Source organism: Trichosurus vulpecula, chromosome 7 (assembly GCF_011100635.1).
Source record: "Trichosurus vulpecula isolate mTriVul1 chromosome 7, mTriVul1.pri, whole genome shotgun sequence".
Taxonomy (NCBI): Eukaryota; Metazoa; Chordata; class Mammalia; order Diprotodontia; family Phalangeridae; genus Trichosurus; species Trichosurus vulpecula.
In genome coordinates, this window is record NC_050579.1 from 140,031,920 (window position 1) to 140,054,480 (window position 22,561).

Genomic DNA, 22,561 nt, shown 5'->3' on the forward strand with positions numbered 1-22,561 from the left:
TCCCCATTAGAAAATAAGCTTTTTGAGGGGAAGGAGTGTCTTTTTTTTCTACCTGTACTTGTATGTCAGTGCTTAGCACAATTCCAGGTGTATGGTAAGCACTTAAAAAAAATTTCTGACTTCTGGGGGCAGAGCAAAGAGGGCTGAGTAGAAAAAGCACTCATCTGAGCTTTCCTAACATTCCTCTCCAAATAACTCTAAAATAATTCCTCAAATTGAATTCTGGACAGGGAGAACCAAAAAAAAGAGCAAGACATTTTTCCAGCCCAACACAACTCAGGAGGTTGGAAAGAGAGATCCATGACATGGGGGTGAACGCTCACCTGAAGCCGATACCAAATACCACTGTTGGGACCAGGCTGTATTGACTGAAGGAGCAACGGTTTGGGGAACTCTTAAGTCAGAGACATTAAGGGAACATGGCAACTGGTCAGAAAGATACCACAGGGGACCTCTGTGCTATCACTGGATACAGGACCAGACACTGTTTGGCGACTCCGTTGCCTGTACCCACTTCAGAGTTATAGTTCTAAGGTGAAGAGGAGTGCTTAGTTCAAGGAGTGGAAGCCCTGAGGAACAGTATTGATTGCAATCCCAGGGATTCAGGGGCATTTCCTGGGTAAGGATCAGAGTGTAAACAAAGAACAATTACCATACCTCTCTCCAGATTACACTGCCTTGAAAGCACCAAAAACTTCCAAAACATCAGAACTAGCTCTTAAAAAGGCAGTGTGATAAAGCCTAAAGCTTGATACAGTGCCAATCTCTGCCCAGGCCTCTCCCCCTCCCAATGCCAAGAATAGAGCCCAACTTTAATATGAAGTTCAAAATGAAGAAAAAGGGTGGAAAAATGAGAAAACAATAACAGCAAAAAGAAATTGACCATAGAAAGCAATTATGTGACAGGGACAATCAAGATACAAACTTAGAAGGAGACAGAATCAAAACAATTGCAAAACAATAAAATTGTGGATTAGACAGAAGCCCAACGAGAATTCCTGGAATAGCTAAGGATGATTTTCAAAATCAAATAAGTGTTGGAAGAAAAAATGGTAGGGAAATGAAAGCAAAGGAAGAAAATTATGAAAAGAAAATTAGGTGGTTGCTAAAAGGGGCACAAAATGCTGGAGAAAATAGTACCTTAAAAACTAAAATTGGACAAATTGATGAAAAAAAGGTTAAAAATATTCACTGATGAAAATAACTACTTAAAAGTAGAAGTGGCCAAATGGAAAAAGATGTGCAAAATCTAACTGAAGAAAATAATTCCTTATAGCCTAGAATTGGCCAAGTGGAAGCTAATGACTCCATGAGACATTAAGAAACAATAAAACAAAGTCAAAAGAATGAAAGAATAGCAGAAAAAATGTGAAATATCTCATTGGAAAAACTACTGACCTGGAAAATAGATTGAGCAGAGCTAATGTAAATATTGGGCTACCTGAAAGGGACAATCATAAAAAGAACCTAGACATGATATGTCAAGAACTTATTAAGGAAAACTACTCCAATATTCCAGAACCAACAGATAAAGTAGAAATTGAAAGAGTCCACCAACGCCTCTTGGAAGATCCCAAAATAAAAACTGCCAAGAATATCATAGCCAAATTCCAGAGCTCCCAGGTCAAGGAGAAAATTCTTCAAGCAGCCAGAGAGAAACCATTTAAATACCAAGGAGCTACAGTCAGGATCACACAAGATTTGGGAAGTAAAAGATGTTAAAGGATCTTAAAGCACCTTAAAGGATCAGAGAACTTGGAATATTATATTCCTAAAGGCAAAAGAGCTAGAATTACAACCAAGAATAACCTACCCAGCCTAACCAAGTATAATGCTTCAAAGGTGGGGGGAGGGGGAGAGGGAAGAATATATAATGAACTAGAGGTCTTTCAAAGCATTCCTGACGAAAAGACCAGAGCAAAATAGAAAATTTGACTTTCAAATATGACTCCAAATAAGCATAAAAAGGTAAAAATGAAAGAGAAATCATAAGAGACTCAATAAGGTTAAATTGTTTACCTCTCTACATGGGAAGATGATATGTGTAACTTCTAAAAACTTTATCATTATTAGTGTAGGTAGGATTCTACAAAAACAGAGGGTGCAGCAGTGAGTTGATTATATTGGGATGATGTAAAAAAAATGGATAGGTGAGAAGGAGATGTACTTTGGGAGAAGGGGGAGGGGAGAGGAGGAATGGGGAGATTTTTTTTAACAGTGGAAGGGAAAATGATGGTAAAAGGTGGATAAAGTTTGAACCTCACTCACATTTAAATTTGTTCAAAGAAGAAAAAAAAACATTTACATGTTCAATAATAGAAATCTATCTTACCCAACAGGGAAGGAGCAGGAGAAAGGGACAAGAGAAATAGGAGTGATAAAAAGGAGGGCAGATAAAAAAAAGTCACTGGTCAGAAGCAAAACAGACTTTAAAGGAAGGACAGGATAAAAAGAGAGAGAAGGATAAACAGAAGAAAAGAGTCTGGAGGGAAATGCTCAGTTATCAATCGTAACTGTAAATGTGAATGTATTGAAGTCACCCACAAAATGGAAGCAGCAGGATGGATTAGAAACAAGAATCCAACACTGTTGTTTATAAGGAACACATTTGAAACAGAGAGACACACACAGAGTTCAAATAAAGGGTTGGAGCAGAATCTATTGTTTTACCTGAAGAAAAAAGGCGGGGAGGGGTAGCAGTAATGCTCTCATACAAAGCAAAAGCAAAAATTTTGTTTTTGTTTGATCATTTTCAGTAGTGTCTGACTTCAAGCCCCTTTTGGGAGTTTTCTTGACAAAGATATTGGAGTGGTTTGCTATTTCCTTCCAGCTCATTTTATAGATGAGGAAACTGAGGCAAACAGGGTTAAGTCACACACCTAGTAAATGTTTGAGGTCATATTTGAACTCAGGTCTTCCTGATTCCAAGCCTAGCTCTCTATCGACTGCACCACTGTGCTGTTAATGTATTGTTAATGCAATGGGAGGATCTTTCCCATCCATTAATAGGCCCATGTGACCTTTCTGAGTCACAATGAGTCTGAGTCACATGAGTTCAAGTCACATGGAGCCTGTGATGGGAGGGGCTTGTGAACAGGTGGAGGAGGAAGGGGTGGAGCAGGAAGTGAGACAGAGCTGTCAGAGCTGGGAAAGAGAGAGCAGGCAGAGGAACTAGGGAGAGGGGGAATGATTTTGCTTAAGGGAATTCATTTGTGGGAAGTCCCTAACAGAGGGAAGGCTTGGGGATGTCAGTGCTCTCTGCATTGGTAATGTGTATAGACTTCTTGGCTACTATAATAGATTTCTTTGTTGCTATGATGGATTTGGCTTTCTGGTATTTGGATAAATATTTTGGTTTCATCTTCCATGGAGAGTCTTTATATTTTGTGATTCAGAACTATGCTGGCATATTCATGGTAGCCACAGCAGCCATGGGTATCACATTGGCACTATAACCACCTAGCTGCAAAAATAGACCTAATTAAAAGGGATAAGCAGGAAAACTGTATCTTACTAAAAGGTACCATAAGCAATGAAGTAGTTTCAATACTAAGCATATATGCATCAAATGGAGTCCACATTCTTAAGGGGAAAATTAAATGAATCACAAGAGAAAATAAATATTAAAACTATACTAATGAGGGACTTTTCCCCTCTTAGAACTAGATAAAACCTGACCAGAAAATAGATAAAAAAATAAGTCAAGGAGATAAATAGAATCTTTTAAAAGCTGAGTTGAATAGAATCTTTAAAAAGTTAGATATGGTAGACCACTGAAGAAAAGTGATTGGGTATAGAAGGGAATGTATCTTTTTCTCAGCTGGATATTGCACCTTCCCCAAAACTGACCATGTATTAGGGCATAAAAACCTCACAGCAAAATGCATAAAAATTGCATGCAATTACACAATTATTATTTCACATTATATATAATTAAGTTAAATTATTAAATTATCATCTTTTTCAGACCATAATACAACAAAAATTACATTTAATAAAGGGCTGTAGAAACATAGAAAGAAAAAATTAAGTGGAAATTAAATAATCCACTCCTAAAGAATGAGTGGGTCAAAGAACAAAATGTAAAAACAATGAATAATTTAATTAAAGAGAATGACAATGATGAGACAATATTTCAAAATTTGTGGGATTACGGCCAAAGCAATATTTAGGGAAGACATATAGGAACTGATACAAAATGAAGTGAGCAGAACCAGGAGAACATTGTACATGGCAGTAGGAGAACTATAAGGATGATAGACTATGAAAGATTTAGCTACTCTGATCAAGGCAATGATCTGAGACAATTCTAAAAGACCTATGATAAAAATGCTCTTTCCAGAGAGAGAGCTGGTGAACTCTGAATGCAGATTGGAGTGTACTTTTTTAAAGTTTCTTTTTGTAATATTTTTGCCTCTTTTTTTTTTCTTTTGCAACATGGTCAATATGGAAATGTGTTTTGCATTGCTTCACATGTATAATTGATATCAAATTGCTTTCCTTCTCAAAGAACAGAGTAAGGATGGGAAAGAATGAATTTAGAAGTCAAAATTTTTAAAAAGCTTGTTATTTTTTTACATGTAATTGGTATATATTTAATGAAATAAAAATATATTAAAAATAAATACTGTTGGCTTGTTGTTAGGAAACCAACATGTGACAGGATCCCAAATTCCACTTTGTTAGAGGCAGATTAGGAGAGACATTAATAACAAAATTCATTTAGCATGTGAATTCATAGTACGCTTATTAAGACTATGAAGACATTAAAAAATATCAAATACTACTAGTTTACACAAAGATTCTTTAGTAAAGACTGATTTTTTTTTATTTGTGAATGTTACGGTTTAGTCACGTTTTAATCATTTGCATGGTCCAATAACGTTATTGCTAAAATTATGATGTCAGAGTATTTTAAAATGTAATCTGTAATTTCAGTATTAATGTATAAGAAATAAAAGATTGTAAATCCTTCCTTAGGAAAAGAAGAAGAAAAGAAGAAAACTCCTGACAAGAAAGTAACATCTGAAACTAAGAAGGGTAAGGGAATTTTAAAGCTGCTTGTACATTTTAGTTATTTGGTTTTTTGAGGATGACCGTTTAAAATCATATATACAAATTAGCATAGCATGTACAATAGGATCGATCTTTAAGTGGGTAGATCAAATAGTTGTCCGGAATCCAGTAAAATGGTAATCACTGATGGTCAGTGTAATCACTGAAGCAAGATCCGTAAATGTAACTCAATTCAACTTGATGAAACCGATGAGTTTCACATACCGCCAGAAACACAGGTGGCACATGTTCAGGCCGTACTTGCAGATCAGGCCACGCCGGTTTGAACGGTACGACCAAGACCCCTGGCCGATTTTGCGAGAGTGACTCCAGTAGAGCTGCTGGTCACCCATAGCGCCATTAGGAAATACTTGAGAAAAAAAGGTTGCCTGTACATTTTAAACGTGTTCATTACATTGTAATTGGCAGTTGTGATTTAAGTTGAAGACAGTGTCATTGATTTTACTGAAGTTTTGTCTTACTCTAATAACTACTCTCCCCGTCAAAAATAAAACCAGGCTTTGGGTATGGTTACAGTCATCAAATGTGTGTCTGAGTTAAGTTAAGAGAGGCCGGTCTCCAGTTTGGCTGCAAGGTAAAGAATTTTTGGTTAAGACAACTCTCAAAGATGATCCACTCAATTACAAAGAAGCTGTGTCCTCCATTTGTGGAGGAACTACCAACATTGACAATATTACAGATGCTTGAAATATTGGAATGGAAAAATATTGTAACATTATGTTGCAACAATGTGATATAATACAATAGAACCTACTTCACTGCCATCAGCTGATTATAGATACATAGACCCACCAGCCTGTTTGCTATCAAGAGCTTATGTTCCAATGGCATAGACTTTGAGAATCCAGAGTTACCTGCATGCCATTCGGAGATCTTGTTATAAGGTGTTAGTAAAACAATGATGATGATGATGATGATGATGACGATGATGATGGTGATGAAGAAGATAACAATAATAATAAAAATATTTGTATAGTGCCTTAAGATTTGGAAAGCATATGGTATCTCATTTGATACTCACAATAATCCTGTGAGGTAGGTACTATTACCACCCTCATTTTACAGATGAGGGAACTGAGACTGAGAGAGGTCAAGTGGCTTGCCTAGGGTCACACAGCCAGGTCATACAATCAGTTTGAGGTAGGATCTGAACTCAGGTCTTCCTGACTCTAAGATTAATACTTTCAAGTACTGTGCTGCCTAGCTGCCTACAATATAACATAATACAATACAAAATAATGTGGCATAGTGTAACATATTTGGTAGTATGGAAACTATCTCTACTGATACAGATTGGTGGATTGTCAACTATAAATAGCTTTTGAAAGCTATTTTGTGTCTTGGTTGCTGTCATGGTCACATAGCTATTATGTGTCAGAGGACAATTTTTGAAGCCAAGACTTCCTGACCTCAAGGCTGGTACTGTCTACACTATGCTAGAATGATGATATGATATGGTATGATATGTATAACATCACATAATATGATATAATTAATATGATATGGCATGATATAACAATGTAATATAATACAATGCAATGTAATTATAACATTCCTTTTCTCATCATACACTCTCATATGTACATATGCTTACATACATACCTCTATGTGCATTTATACATAAAATTAAAGCAAAATGGAGTGAATTTTCTAGATAAGTTAATGAAAATTACCTGCACAGTCAGTCATTCTGATTATTTGACTGATGTAGCTGCAGTTACTAGAAACAATCACAGAAGTCATTCCTATTCTCTCAAGAAGGTGCTAGGGAATGTTTCTACCTCAGTGGGAGGTGCCATCCTTAAAAGGTCTATGCTTTGTAATCAGAAGAATTTGATGGGAGAGGAACTCATCAAAATGACCAGCAGTGACTCTGATCAACCCCTTTACACTTGTATGTGACTAGGAATCATAGAATATGAAATTACATTATTGTAAAAATATTGCAGATGCCTCCAACATGGAATAATGCCATTTAATATTTCCACTGATCAGAATGGTTTTATTCTATTTAAGAAGAAAATGGACCCTCAAAGATCAATCTTCTTTCTTTGTATCTTTCTGTTCTTCTTTCTGTTTTCTCAACCTTTCCCTCATGAAATCAACCTAATGTTTGAAATCATTCATTTATGACTTTCATTTTTAAATTTTGAATTTATTTATGATGGGCTTGCTGGCCCAATGACTTTCATCTAAGCCCTCAAATTCCTCAAAAAATAAACTCAATGAGGATTCTGAATTTTATGAGCTTATAATTGGTGATGTTTAAATGTGAGGAAAAAACCAAACTCTTTTTTTGTTTCCATATCAGAAAAGGAAGATGGCAAGAAGAAAACTGAGAAGGAAGTTGTGGTCGAGGTTAAAAAAAAAGGTAAAACAAGCTCTCTCTCTCTGTCTCTCTGTCTCTCTCTTTCTCTCTCTCTGTCTCCCTTTCTCTTTCTCTCTCTCTCTCTCTCTCTCTCTCTCTCTCTCTCTCTCTCTCTCTCTCTCTTTCTGTGTCTGTCTCTCTCTCTCTCATTTTTAATAGACTTGTTTAATCTGAAATTTGTATCACTGATCCAGTTAATATTGAGTAGCTCATTGCTTATGAACAAAGTTCCTGGTTTGCCCAGTACCATTATTTAATTCAAATGTTGAAATATTGAAGATTTTAGCTTTTTTCGGTTGCATCATTGGTGAAGGATTGGTACCCTTTTGGGGGTATATTGGGGTGGAGATAGGATGTTGTCATAGGGAGGAAGTCCTCTACAAGATTTGGGGCATAATACTCATGTGGGAAGGCAATTCATATTCATAACATCAAGTTGAATGTCCAAAGATAGTAAACAAGATCTGAAGCACTAGCTGGTTCAAGACCAGGACCATCCAACAATGCTGAAGGTGAAGAATGTAGTGTGGCTCAGGTTGCAATAGCTCTATGAGGAAGTAAATAATAAGCTTGATAAGGAGATTATTTTTCTCACTCAGTTTCATGGGTCTTGTGTGTATTTCTGTACATCATTTCTTCCTGGCTGTTCCTACTCTCTGGCTTTCTATATTTTCCATCAACTTGAAGGTTACATATCCTATTGTCCTTACTGTTTTTTTATTTAAAATAGGACTCTAACAGACAGTAGATAGTTATTCTATTAGGTATTTATTGCTTGGATTACTCAGGAGTTGTTGCTATAAAAAAATGCAAACATACCCCTGGAGGGGTGGCACATTAAGTTTTATAGCTATTTACAGTAGTGAGTTCAAGAAAGTTCTTAGATTTCTCTAATATGACAACTTAATGAAAGCTATTCAGTGAAAAATCAGGGTTTTTTATGCTAGCTTTTGGTAAGGGGCAGAGTGGAGAAAGAAGGATAAATGGTGAAGTTATGGTCTGGGAGGTATGGGCTTGATTGGAAGGCTATAATGAGAATTAGTTTTGAATCCTCAAGGGGTGGAGGTTACTAATCATATGGAAAGAAGTCTCTTCAAAAGGAAGACAGGAGACCTCAAAAGATCAATTATAAAATGAGATTTTCACAGAGGAGTAAAAACTAGTTCTTAAAGGCTTCTATATTTATCTAGGGAATAAATGGAAACTTTTTGACTTTTAATAATCACAGCTAAATTTATAGGATCATAACATTTAGTGGTACAGTGGAAAGAGAATTAGCACTGTAGTCAGACAACCTGAGGTCAAATCTTGCCTCTAATATTTATTACCCATGCGACCTTGGACAAGTCATTTAACATCTTTGATCCTCAATTTCCTTGCTGTCATACTGCTAGCCTAAAATGAGTATCCATCTTTATTCCAGACTCATCACCTCAGAAAATTACAGATAATAATCATAAACTCAGCTAAACATTTTGCAAATGTATCTATCTAGTTATAAAGAATGTGGAAAACTGGAGAACTTTGTCAATGAGCTTAGAAATTCAATATATGAAATATAACTTCAAAACTTCAAGGCTCATTTTATTATTATATAATAGATTTAAAAGTCTATGAATTTGGGGTTGGGGGTCAATCAAAAATATTAAACACTTATGTGCAACTTTATTATTACGTGCAAAGTACTGAGCTAGGTACTTAGGGAGATTAGGAAGGTGCTCAAAGTCTTGTAGCAGAGATAATAATGTACACAAATAACTATGGCATAGGAAGTATGCTGTAATGTCTATGACAGAGTGGGATAAGTGAATAGGAGAGGTACAATGGGATTGCTATGAAAGTTTAAAAAGAAAAGGGAAAGATCACTTCTGGCTTGTAAACAGAGACAACCATGGAGGAGGTGCCATTTAAGTAGAACCTTTAAGATTGAGTAGGATTTTAGTACAGACTGAAGAGAGAAGAATGGATTTTCAGAACTGACATAATGCTGAAAAAGTATGGCATATGGAAAGTGTGAGATATAGAATCATCTTTGTTCTAGAAAGGACATGGGGGGCAGCTAGGTGGTGCAGTGAATAGAGCACCGGCCCTGGAGTCAGGAAGACCTGAGTTCAAATCCGGCCTCAGACAATTGACACTTACTAGCTGTGTGACCTTGGGCAAGTCACTTAAACCCAATTGCCTTCCCCCCTCCAAAAGAAAAAATTAGAGCCATAGAAAGGACATGGAAAATTGTTTAGTCCAACATCTTCAATGTTTGGATGACTCAACAACAGCAACAACTACAAGGACAACATTTGGTGATTGGGATGTGGGGGTGGGGAGGTGAGAAAGATGAAAAAACTTCAAGAATAAATAGTGAAATGGTGCTGATAATCACAGAATCAAGGCAATCAGGTGGAAGAACAGGTATTGAAGGAACAAATGAAGGGTCTTTGAATTGGAAACGTGCCAAGGCATCTAAGTGGAGATGTTCAACAGACAAATTTGGGGTTTGGGACTAGAGATATGAATTTGAGATTGAGAATTTTGACCCCAGAAATAGTATGATAGCATGAATATCATCATTTATCATTTGACCTTGAGCAATGCTTGAATTTCGATCAGAATTACCTTAATTGTAGGAGACGAATCCTAGCATTCAGAATTCTAACTTGATTAAGAACAAAACAAAACAAAACAACTTTCTGACATAAGATTTGGTTAATGAAGAATAGATTACCCTGGAAGTTTATGCAACTTTTTAAAAAAATCAGATATCAGTATTTTGAGGATGATTTAAATCCAGCCTTTCTGCAAAGAAATAAGATAGCCTAAAGATGTTATGATTTTTATGAATGAATGAATGAATGAACATGTTTTCCATTGAATATAAAGATTATACTAGTGGTACATCATCACTAGTGCATATACTCTGAAATATTTACTTAGTAATCAGGATTCATTCATCAAGTTCTTATAACTAGCTGCGTACATTTGCAAAATGCTTAGCTGAGTTTAAGACTATCATCTGTAACCTTCTGAGATGATGAATCTGGAATAAAGATGCATATTCATTTTGGGCTAGTAGTCTGACAGCAAGTACATACAAAGAAAACATGATTTTATATTGTTCAATTTGGAAAGGAAAAGCTAAATCATCAGAATAGGATGCAACCAATACATCCCTTGGGCCCCAAAGTCAAAAGATCATTCTATGGAAGAGAGAGTCCAGCAGTGTTCTTTCAGGATTCTTTATGTGCTGAAAATATTCCATTCAAACTTTACATTCAGATATCTATGAGCCATACAAAGAAGTTGACCCTATAAAAGTAACATTGAGCATAACTCATAAAAGAGTGTACTGTTGTGAGAGATACATTCATAACTCTTTCACTGAAATCTCTAGACCAATTTTTATACAAAGAATAAGAGACCCTGGGGCAAATTTTATTAAATTCTGCAAAAGCCAACTAAAGTGTTTGGCTGTTGGTTTTTGCATCCAAGAGTAGATACTGTCACAGAGGGATTTCAAAGAACCCCTTTCACAAGCCCTTGGCCATGGAAATAACATTAAGTTTTATAGCTGCTATACATATAATTTTATGGATTTCAGCTTATGAGCGTTTTGTAACAGGTTATTTGAACTATCTACCATAGCTCAAAATAATTTACATGGCATATTGCACGCCAGTATGAAATATTAAATTATATGTCATCCTTAATAATTTATTTAAGGAAGCAATTTCTGTTTTATTATTTTCATATGACTGTGCACATACTTGTTGATAGTGCATGATTTCAGTGAATCACCAGATTTTTTATAGGCTTTTTGCATTTTACATGCATGTGTTAAAGCAAGATTTTACAAATGTCTGTCCAACATGCATTTTGAAATCTTAAATTAATTCTTGCAGGAAACTAGGAACAAGTTGGTAAATTTTCATTAATGTAAAATGGAGCACTAGTAAGGCCAGTAAAGGGAGGCCAAGAAGGCCATTTGGCTTGGACTTCAACTTGAGAGGGGTCCTGAAATTTAGCATGCAAAATTTTTTCTTCTTCAACCATGGACCACCTGCTTTTGAATGCACTTACCAGTTTTTATGTCAGCTACAGCATGGTGCAAAAAAAGTGAAAAGAGCTGAGTAATTAGTGTACTTGAAAAGAAAAAAAAAAAGGTAGCTAAGGCTGTAGTAAAGGGAAGAAGTTCTAATTGTGACTAATTTTTTGGAACTCCATTTTCTTTTCATATTTAGTATTTTCACTGTTTTTCTATGGCTGAGGTCTTAGAGATGGTCATTGCTCTGGATTTTCTGGATCGCAAAGAATATCTTATACTAGTAGTTCTTCAATAACCCAATGAATCTCGAGGAGTAGCTTCTTCACATCCACATTCTGACTCACAGTTTCTTTTTCTGTTTTGGTTTTTTTTTTCTCTTAAGTGACTATTCGAGCTAATATAATGAAACTTCACTGCAGATAATTAAACACACTCCAGTGACGCACCTCAGTCCCATAAATAATCTCAATTCCTTAAGTTAATTGGGTTCTATGATCGTTAATCGAATAATCACAGTCAACAATAGAGTTTCTTTCAAAATGGATCATGGGATACATGCTGATGATATCTGGCATCTGATTGTTGATAATTGAGAGGTGACTACATTAGAATATTGCTTATTACATTTACACTTATTGGATATTAAAAACCCCAACAAACCTGTGTTTTATGATGCTTTCAGTCCTTGACGGCCTGAAGGGAAAGAAGGTTTTCTGTGGTTTAAAAATGCTTGAGTTTAGGGAACTGTAAGATGTTGTGCCATCATATTTTTTTTTAGGAGGAACAAAGTATATTTATTTTACAAACCTTGCAAGATTTGGGCACACCTCCATAATGGAGGAGGCGAGGTAGAAGGGAATCTGCCTTGATTTATACTCTTAATGAAAAGATTCCCACCCACCTCTATCCCTTCTCACCATTGGCTGGGAGGTGGGCTTACAGTCTAGGTGCGAAAACTAGACAGAGGACCAAGGTTGATCCAGTCCATTCAGGTTTTCCCTATCGGAACTCAACTGCTGGGGTGGTGTGTGAAAGTCTAGGAGAAGAAATGGGGCGGGGGGAGGAGAGACCTTTCTGGAGCAGAGAACAAATAGCTCACAGGAAGTTCATTATCTTCTAACATCTGAGAGAGAGGGGGAAGGGCATGCCGACAGCTCCAGGCCCTGACCTTCCAGAATCACAAGGCCAAATCCCAAACCTCTCCTACTCCCTCAGACATACCCTGTGAAGTCTTCACAATTATCCATCCCATCGAGTCTCCACTCTGATTTCTTACGATTTTGAGGACTCCACACATCATTGCTGATAGAAGTTGTCCATCAACTTATCTTCCCATCATGCTTGTGCCCCCATTACCCTTTTCTAAGGTTTCCATTCCTCAAAATCTCTGATGCGTTGACAAATCAAAGGGGGCAGTCCCCTTTGTAAATACAGATACAGAGACCCAAAGGAAAACGATGATGCAATTGTCCCTTTAAGATTCAAAAAGTCTTTTCCTGTATAGCTATATATATAGCTCCGGCAGGGAGCACCAAAAGTCTTCTGGTCCTTGGCATTTGCTCTGCCATCTTCAGCACAGCATCCCAGCATCTTCCTCTTGTCTTCTTATAGGAACCAGCTTTCTGTCCATTCTCCTGCAAATGTCACCTTAGCACAATTTTAAGTTACCATTTCTAATCCTTATACCCTGATCATTTTTACAAATTCAAAACTGGAACCTTGACCAATTGTTCTGTTTAAGAAATTCACATCAGAACCCAGCTTCTTATATTTTACATTCACTCATTATTAATTTCCTCAGCAGGAGGATGATATCTCACTTAAGGAGTTAACAATGGGCTCCAGTACATACATAAACACATTAAATAGCCAATTCTTATCACAGTACATACAATATCATAAACTTTTGTCATGCCACGTTTCTTTGATGGCATTTACAAAATAAACCAGAAGCCATTCTTCTTTTAACATTACTAATTGTAACAAAGCTTTAGACAAGCTTGATATTAACCAAATAACAAAATAATATTCTCACAAGTCCTTGACCTAATTGTCTTCATTGTGCCATCATATTTAGTCTTGCTATAAACCATGTCTAACCTTGAACTTAAGCAACAGAAATTCAGATAACTTGATTTTGGTTTTAAATTAAAATAACAGACACAGAATTCAGAAACTGAGAATGGTCATAGTATCATAGATCTTGAGTTGGAAGGGACCTCAAAAGACATCTAATCCATCTCTTTCACTTTGCAGGTGAAGAAACTGAGATGTAAGGAGGTTAAATGTCATGCACATATCAAACATTAGACATAGGCTTTGATATCCCTTCCTCTGATTCCAGAGCCAGTGCTCTTTCTGCAGTGACTCTCTTTGAGTATATGAAGTTTTAATATGGCAAATTATGCTTAGCATCTTAAGTGATGAATTTGGAGTCAGGAAGGTCTGAATTCAAATCCTGTCTCAGATTTTTACTAGCTATATGACTAGGGAAGTCATTTAACATCTTTCAGTCTTAGTTTCATCATCTATAAAATGAGAATAAGAGCTCTTCTGTCAGTACTTTCGTGAGGATCAAGTGAGGTAAATTATTTCACAAACCTTAAAGTACTATATAGATTCTAGCTGTGGTTGTTATTTCCATGGAGTTAAATGTCAATACATTAAGAATCTCTAACTTAATCAATATAGGCACACTCTCCATTGGCTCACATAGGTATTGTGTCAAAGGGAAGATTTGAACCTATGGCTTACAGACTCTGAAGTACCCTACCCACAACAATATGTAACTTCTCTCTCCATCAAGTGGTAAATCCTCCTTTATTATGCACCTACTATGTTCCAGGCACTCTTTTAAGTACTGAGGATACAAAGAAAAGCAAAAACATACCCAGGCCCTGCTCTCCAGGAGCACACGATCTAATTGGTAAGACATGTGTGCAAATAACTATCTACAAACAAAATATATGCAAGATAAAATGGAAATACCAATGGATTAAATGTGCTAGAATTCATGGATATTGGGAAAGGCCTCCTATGGAAGGTGGGGTTTTTGTCTGGACTTGAAGAAAGTCGGGGAAACCAGGAAAGAGAGATAAGAAGTAGAGAGTAGAGAGCATTCCAGGCATTATGGGACATCCAGAGAAGATACGTGGAGTCAAAATATGGGAGATCGTATGGGAGGAACAGCAAGGAGGTCAGTCATTATATTGTAGAGTATGTGGAGGAGTTGGGGGAAGTGTAAGGTGTAGGAAGGCTAGAAAGGTGAGGGGAAGGTTGTAAAGGGCTTTGACCATCAAATAGAGGATTTTATATTTGATCCTGGAGGTGATGTGGAGCCAGTGGAGTTTATTGATTAGGCTTGTGGCATGGTTAGGTCTACACTTTAGTAACATCACTTTAGCAGCTGAGTGGAAGATGGATTGGATTGGGAAGAAATTTGTGCCAGGCTAATCAATCAGCAGGCTATTAAAATAAGCCTAGCATGAAGTGATGAGGGCTTGCACAAAGGTGGGTGGTGTTGTAATCAGAGAGAGAAGGGGGTGTCTGAAAGAGATATTTCAAATGTAAAATTGGCCAGCATAGGCAACAGGTTGTATATGAGGAAGGTAGGGTGAAGGGTAAGGGGGAATGAGGAGTTGACAATGAAATCTGGGTCGCAAACCTGAATGACTAGGAGGATGTTTGGTACCCTCAACAGTAATACGGAAGTTAGGAAAATGGAAGGATTTGGGGGGAGGGATAATGAGATGATTTTTGGCATACTGAGTTTAAGACGTCTATGGGTTATCCCTTTCAAAATGTCTACTAGGCAGTTGGGTATGTGAGACTGGAGATCAGCTGAGAGATTAGACAGGGCTGGATGCGTAGCTTTGAGTATCATCAATGTAGAGATGATAATTGAATTCATGGTAGCTGAGGAGATCACCAAGTGAAATAGTATAGAGGAAGGTAGAGAAGAGGGTCCAGGACAGAAAAGAAAAAAAAAGGCTTTGATAATAATTGACATTTATGTAGGACTTAAAATGTAGTATGGTAGTATGATGAAATTCTGGACATTCTATGGAAATTTTCTGAAAATAAATTACATTAGATATCGTTCTAAAAGGTGCTGAGAATTTTGCTCCTAGAGAATAACTGATGAAATACATTTTGTTTTTTATGGAAAGGTGGACCCCAGGTGCTAAATGTGTTTTCAGGTATAGTTGTTTTGTTGGTTTTCCCCAACCTGCTGTTTTTGTTGTTATTGTTGTTAAAAAGTGGAGTTAATTGGGAAATGACTGTGAAGTAAGAAAGAAATGAATATCACATTTTCTTTTAAGGTACTCAGAATCTGAGACAGCCTTATAAAACTGAGTCGACTTTAATTAAAAGTCAGGGCAGGTGGCCTAGTATCTTTCCCCAAAATAACTGATGCTCTTTAAGTTTGGAAAGAACTAAAAAAAAGTTTGTTGTTTGTTTGTTCAAAAAACCAGCATTCCCTTCTATCAGAGAGCTGGGTGAAAGGACAGAGTCATTCCGCTTTAGGTGGGTTTTAAACCCTGGTCTTACTGACTTAAAGTCCAGCTTTTCTCCCATTATGCTAAATTGAATCAGGTGAAATTAATAGGAATAAATGCAGAGTACTGCCCCTTAGGTTCAAGGTATCAGCTAAAAATATCCACAACATGGGAAATATTCCTTAACGGCAGTTCATGTACAAGATTCCTAGTTCTTTACACACCCAAGATTCTAGAAGCGTGAAGTGACTACCACAAAACTTAATGATGAGACATTAGGCTGTATTTGTGTGTGGAACAAAGGACATAAGAGTATCATCATACTCTGAAATGATTGAAACTCATCTGGAGTTCTAAGTTCATTTCTTTGCAAGAGAAACAGAAAATCTAGCGTGTGTCCAGAGAGAGGGCAAAGGAGACGAAAGTCAAAAATTGCGAAACCTAGTCGAAGAAATTGTGGTTTTTGAATCCCCAGCTGATTTGCTTTCATCTAAGGAGGCGTGTGTGTGTGTGTGTGTGTGTGTGTGTGTGTGTGTGTATACTGAGTAGAGGAAGAACATGACTAGCATGGTGCTGCCATAAATGATGAGACCTAGGGTTGATTCTGCATGAAGCAAATAGTCATTATTCCAATACCTACTGTTCCTTTATATTCCTCCTTTCATTTTGTCCTTCTGACCCTGCATTGCATGGACCTGCCTCCTCTTGACTTTATACCCATTGCTTCTCAACTTAGAAGTAGGCTATATTTTATTTTTTTCCTAGCTACTAAGATCTGTATTGCATTTATTTCTGGCTGTGACCTTTGGACTTTATTATCTGTAGATCATTTGATCTATAGAAAGGGAAATTATGCTTGGACATTGTCCATCTCATTATTTCTTATATATGAACCAGTGGTTCATCCCCACCATGTATGGAACCTCCTTCCCACTTCTATAGGGATGCCAGTGGTGCTGTTAAACACAAGAAAAGATCATTTAAGAACAGGGGCACCTCACATTTGTATGGCCACTTTGCATATATTCTTTTATATACTCACGACAATATTTTAAAAGTATGAATACTGAGGCTAGGATAAGTGTCTTTTCTAGGATCACAGAGATAACAAGTATTTAAGTTTCAGACTGAGTCAATGCTGATTCCAAGCAGAGGGTTTTATCCATCCTGCCATACTACTTCTAAGGGGGACTTCATTGTGCCCAAATATGCAAGGAGCAATCACATCGAAAAATGAATTGAACATTCTGCATAGGTAGGGAATATAGAACTGGGAGCCCTGTGTCATAGGCATGAAGAGGCAAATATCAGTTGAAGCAAAACACCGATACCTTTTCTCCCCTACTCTCTTGTGTAGGGAAAGTTTGGGTCTCAGGAGCATTGTTGCTTGCTAGAATTAAGGGGTTATGGCTTAGAACAGCTGCTTAGGTTGCTATAACTTGTGCCAAGTCATGTTCATTACTGCTGCTGCTGCTGCTGCTACTACTTCTACTACCACCACCACTACTACTACTACTACTGATATTTAGCATTTGTACAGTCCTTTAAGGTTTGCCAAGCAATTTACAAATATCTCATTTGATCTTTACAACAGCCCTTCAAGATACATGCCTTTATTATCCTATTTTGCAGATGAGGAAACTGAGGCAGAAAAAGGCTGAATGACTTACCTGAGTTAAAATATAGCCAGTAAGGGACTGAGGCTGGTTTTGATCTCAGGTCTTCCTGACTCCAGGTCCAGAGTTCTGTCCATGCCTCTAGGCATACTAGAAATACAGATAACCTCCCATCATCTCTATACAGTCAGTTCCAGTGCTTTCCAAGCACAGTGTTCTTGTCTATAGATCTTAGAATAATTCCAAATATAACTCATTATTATCATGGCTTATATGTCTTCATTTACTGTGGACCCATTTCTGTTCTAATGATTGCAGGGTACAATGGGAACCTATATTCACCCTGTTTTAGACTTTTCTCACATGGAAGAATGTGATAGGAACACTCGAAGACAAAAGACAAAAAAGACAAAATCACAGTTTAAGGTCACAGTAGGTAGTAGCAATCATCCCATTCTAGTTCATCCTGTGTGCTTGTATAGTTGCTAATGGTCATGGACTCTAGTCTGTCCTGCAGCCATCTGAACCTGTAATCCAATACTTTAGAACCTGAGCGGAGAAGATTCTGGGAAGATGGCGGAATAGGTCAGAAAATTCCAACCTTTCAAGATTTTCCCCCACAAACGAGGTAAAATAACACCTTAGGGCAAACAAAGTGCAGCTAAAAATAAATAAGAATGGGGCATAATAGGGGTCTTCCTGGGACAATTTGAGAAGAACAGAAGAAAAATCCCAGGAAAAAGTTGTAAAGAGTAAACACTTTCAGGCTAGGGTCTGCTTTCACAACAAGCAGCAAGCTGTGGGGTTAGCTGGTTAGAGAGGCTGCCTGGGCCCCAGCCACAGGAAATTTTACCCCCAGGATAGTGAGGGGAGTTGGGTATCTGAGCCGGGGAAGATCCAGGGAACCTCTGCTGACCAGGAAGGCTAGACCCAGCTGTGCTGGGAAGAGCGGAGGAGGAGGAAGAAGGAAAGAGCACAGGCCCAGTGAGTGCAGAAGCAGTGGGGCAGAAAGCCCCTGACTGTGGGCACTTACGGGAGGTTGGAGGTTTGGCTTGGTTCCAGGCTAGAGGAGAGAACTGAAGATCTGGGGCAAGAGGCACCATCCCTCATACCCCAGGGCTAGCGGTGATTACAAAAATCAAGCTATTACCACAAAAAATGTACAGGTAAAGGAAAAAGAATCCAACTATAGAAAACTATGATGGGAATAGAGAAGCCAAGATTCATCTTCAGAGGAGGATATTGAAGCAAAGAAGTCCCCTTGTACCCCAGAGAGAAATGTCAAATGGTCATCTGCCCAAATAGAATTCATAGAAGATCTTAAAAAAGACTTTAGAACCTGGTCCTGGGAAAATACCCACAGGCTGCATATTCAATCCAATATCCTTATCTACATGGCCTTTCAATGTGTCATGGATATGGTTGGATGTCCAAGAATGAGTCACCAATTTTTTAAGGATTTCCATGTTCTGGAACTAGGAACCTACCCTGGAACCTCCCATATGATGTCTTCGTTTCTGTGTTTTCTTCCATTATTCCAACTTTGACTCAGTCTGAGTTACCCATCAGACCAAAAGTTATCACTACTACATAGTCTACCAGTCCTTTTAAAAATATGGCCCCAAAGCAAGATAAGAACAACCTCTAACAGCTGCTTATTAAAAATTGTTCCCATTCCCCCTTACCCCATGGGACTATTTAGATCAACATTTTTTTTCCTCTTGTTGATGTCTGTAAGTCAAAAAAAATGCAGAGGAAGCAGGCACTCCCTATGTAGTGGGATGCTATTAAAGTAAAGACTACAGAAAGAAGAACTTTAAAAGGTGTATTTCATAATTAAAGGGCTATCTCATGAAAGAAAGATTCAATTTGTTTTCCGTGGTCACTCTAAGGAAAACAATTCTAATTAGAACCAGTCAGAGATATAATGGTTTTAATAAATGGATTCTGCCTGAGGATGATGGCTATCAGTTGGGTATTTTAAAATGACATTCTTTATTATTATCATTATTTTTAGTTTAATTTATTTATTTTTAGTTTTCAACATTCACTTCCATAAGATTTTGAGTTCCACATTTTCTTTCCATCTATCCCCGTCCCCATCCCAAGGTGGCATGTCTTTGAAGTTGTATTAGATCCTTGCATTTCTAATAAGAGATAAGTCTATCAAAGTTAGTCATCATATAATGTGGCTGGTACCGTATACAATGTTCTCCTGGTTCTGCTCACTTCATTCAGCATCAATTCATAAAAAATGTCATTCTTATTTAGGTCTGGGTTAGACTGATAGGACTTTGAGGTCCCTTCCAAATATGAGATCTTTTTGTCTGTGATTTTAAGATCTCTTCAGGAAATTGATTTTTACAATTTAAACCTGTTTTAAACTGACTTTATTGTTGTGGGTTTCTTTCTCTTAAAAGTGAATATCAAGCACATTTTTGACAAATTATGTGGTCCAACTATTTGGATAGCAGTTAATGTAGCTTTTTAAGTGAATGCCTTTCATGCTTACTACCTCCCCTAGTGACATAATATAGCAGGATAACAATAGAAGCATTGTTCCTAGGTGATCAAGGATAATCAGGGCATGTTTCTGTGATTTAAACATACCACAGTTCTAGTATGAATAAAGACAAATAAAACATTTCATTTCCAATGATGTAATAATGGCTAACTGCCTTCGGTGTGAAGACCTGCCTTAGGACATCTCAGCAGGAAAAATCCAATGATTAAATGGGGGATATGGCTAGAGTAGGAAAGGAGTGAGCAATCATTACTGCTGATGCAAATGATGAGGGTGAAATACTTTTAGATAATTCAAGAATTCAGTCAGGAAAATGGTAACTAGACTTGTTTGCTGTTAAGATAATCTTCAAATAACTGAAGGAAGCATAGAGTAGAACATATATAGCTTCTCTGTGTTTAAACGGAATCATATTGCAGCAAATCACTGCAGGAGCAGGCAGGAAAAAATAAACAAAACCATGAGGGTTTCACACTATTCTCATGTCACATTGTCGACATTACTGGAAGCACTGAAGATCACTTACTTTGGGATCACTGGGTCATGCCCACCAATCATGAATTGCTGTACTGTTCTCTTGGCCATGAGCAATGAGCTTTTCTTACTGTCTTTATAAAGGATAGAGTTAGGTTTTAAATAATAAACAATGGATAGACTATAGCTGCAAAAATTGTTTTCAAGAAATGTTCCATTTTGCTCTATTTACAAGGGCATTTTAAGAATTCAAGCATTATTTTAAATGAAAATATGAAGAATGCAGAGGCTAAGGATCATGGGGATTATGCTGCTTTCAAACACAATAACCGGAAACCATAATGAAATGCCTTGAAGAGGGGGAATGAATAGAAAGGATAGAATTTCAGAAGTGAGGTCAAATGAAAGCAGCCTGTATAGATGACAATTTAGTGGCTTTGAAGGTGACACATATCTTAGAAGAAAAAAAAACAAAGGCCAAGAAAAGGTAGGGCATTCCACCTATGAATTGCCATTGGAATAGTGTCAAGAGTGCTGAATGAAGCTGCTTACAATTGTGTGGTATGATCTTGGTCTACGATTCTAACTTATACATAGGATATCAGGATAAGAACATGGTAAAACACATTTGAGTCAATCTTTCACTGCCTTACTATACAAATATATGTGGAGATTTGCTCACTCTAAGAACATACCTATTATTTTATAGTGCAAACCTTTTGGGATAGAAGCAAGAAGGGTAATTCCCAGTGTGGAAATTCCCTCCAGAGGAGTAGAGCTGTGACTCTTTTGCAACTTACAGTCTTAGCTACCTGGTGTACTGAGACATTAACTCATTCATGATCACAAGTCTAGGATGTGAGGCAGAATATAAAAAAAGCAAGATAACAAATGAACTATTCATCTTAATATGATCAGGACATACTTCATTTAAAAAAAATAAAATCTAGTTGCTCAATGAATAACACAATAGATCAATCATTTCCTTAAATGGAGTAGTGGCTAATAGCCTTCAATGAGAATGCATGCTTTAAGACATCTCTATGGGAAACCTAAGAATTGAAACGTCAATATGGGTACAGTAGGCAGTATGTTATAATTATGACTGCTGATGCCAATGATGGAGGTGAAAAGCTTTCAGATAGCAGAAGAGTTTATTCCAGAAAGTCAAGACCTGTGATATTTTCTGGGGGCCTTTTGATACTGTTATTCAAATCTGTATTTCCTCCTACAACCAATTCTGCTCTTTCTAACCAATCTCCTTCTATTATGCCCTCTGAAGAGAAGACAACTTCCATTATAGAAAGTCCTAGAGTAAAGGGCTCCACCTTCAGCTATTTGGGCTGGGAAATTTATTAAGCAGTTGAAGCTTTACAAAGGGCTTTCTCCATTAGACCCCTGTAAGGTAGGTTGTAAATAAAAGTATTATTATCCCAATCTATGACCCAAGAGCTATACAATGAACACAAGAACCAAGATTCAAACCCATGTGCCTCCTTGATTCCTGAGTCAAGACTTGTTTTACTATGTGGCATTGCCACATAATAGCCAAGCTGTGCAGCTATGAATTCCATTACCAGTTCCTAATATCATTCCCTTGAAATCACTCTTTTTTCTTTCTGCCTAAACATAGAAATTGAAGGTTTGAGGGGAAAGAGCTTGAAGGACTTTAGTAAATATACTTCATGCAGCTTTAATAAGACCCATTGGAACTACTCTTTAAGATCATTTGTTAATTTAGGTAAATTATAAAGTGTTTACTGTCAGGGATTGAGTTTTGTACTTTACATTCCTCTAGTGTCTTGCACATAGTGGGCTTCAAAAATATTTGCAATGTGAATAAATGAATGAATAAATATGTAACTAATTCTTCAAAATTGTAGAGGTGAAATAGAATTTTAATTCAAGATATAGCTTAATGGAATGAATTCTCTTTCAAAATAATGCTACCAGGCCACTTCACTC

The 22,561-nt window shown here is 37.1% G+C and overlaps 2 protein-coding genes across 2 annotated transcripts in view; one reads left to right on the forward strand and one right to left on the reverse strand.

Annotated features, from left to right (window-relative positions):
- Positions 1-22,561, forward strand: part of TRDN (triadin) — a gene marked incomplete in the record, with an annotated part of 469,162 nt that overhangs the window by 257,237 nt on the left and 189,364 nt on the right.
- LOC118856967 (40S ribosomal protein S29-like) lies at positions 5,244-5,408 on the reverse strand. Its single transcript, XM_036767548.1, has one exon. The coding sequence runs from the start codon at positions 5,406-5,408 to the stop codon at positions 5,244-5,246; it is 165 nt and encodes a 54-aa protein (XP_036623443.1).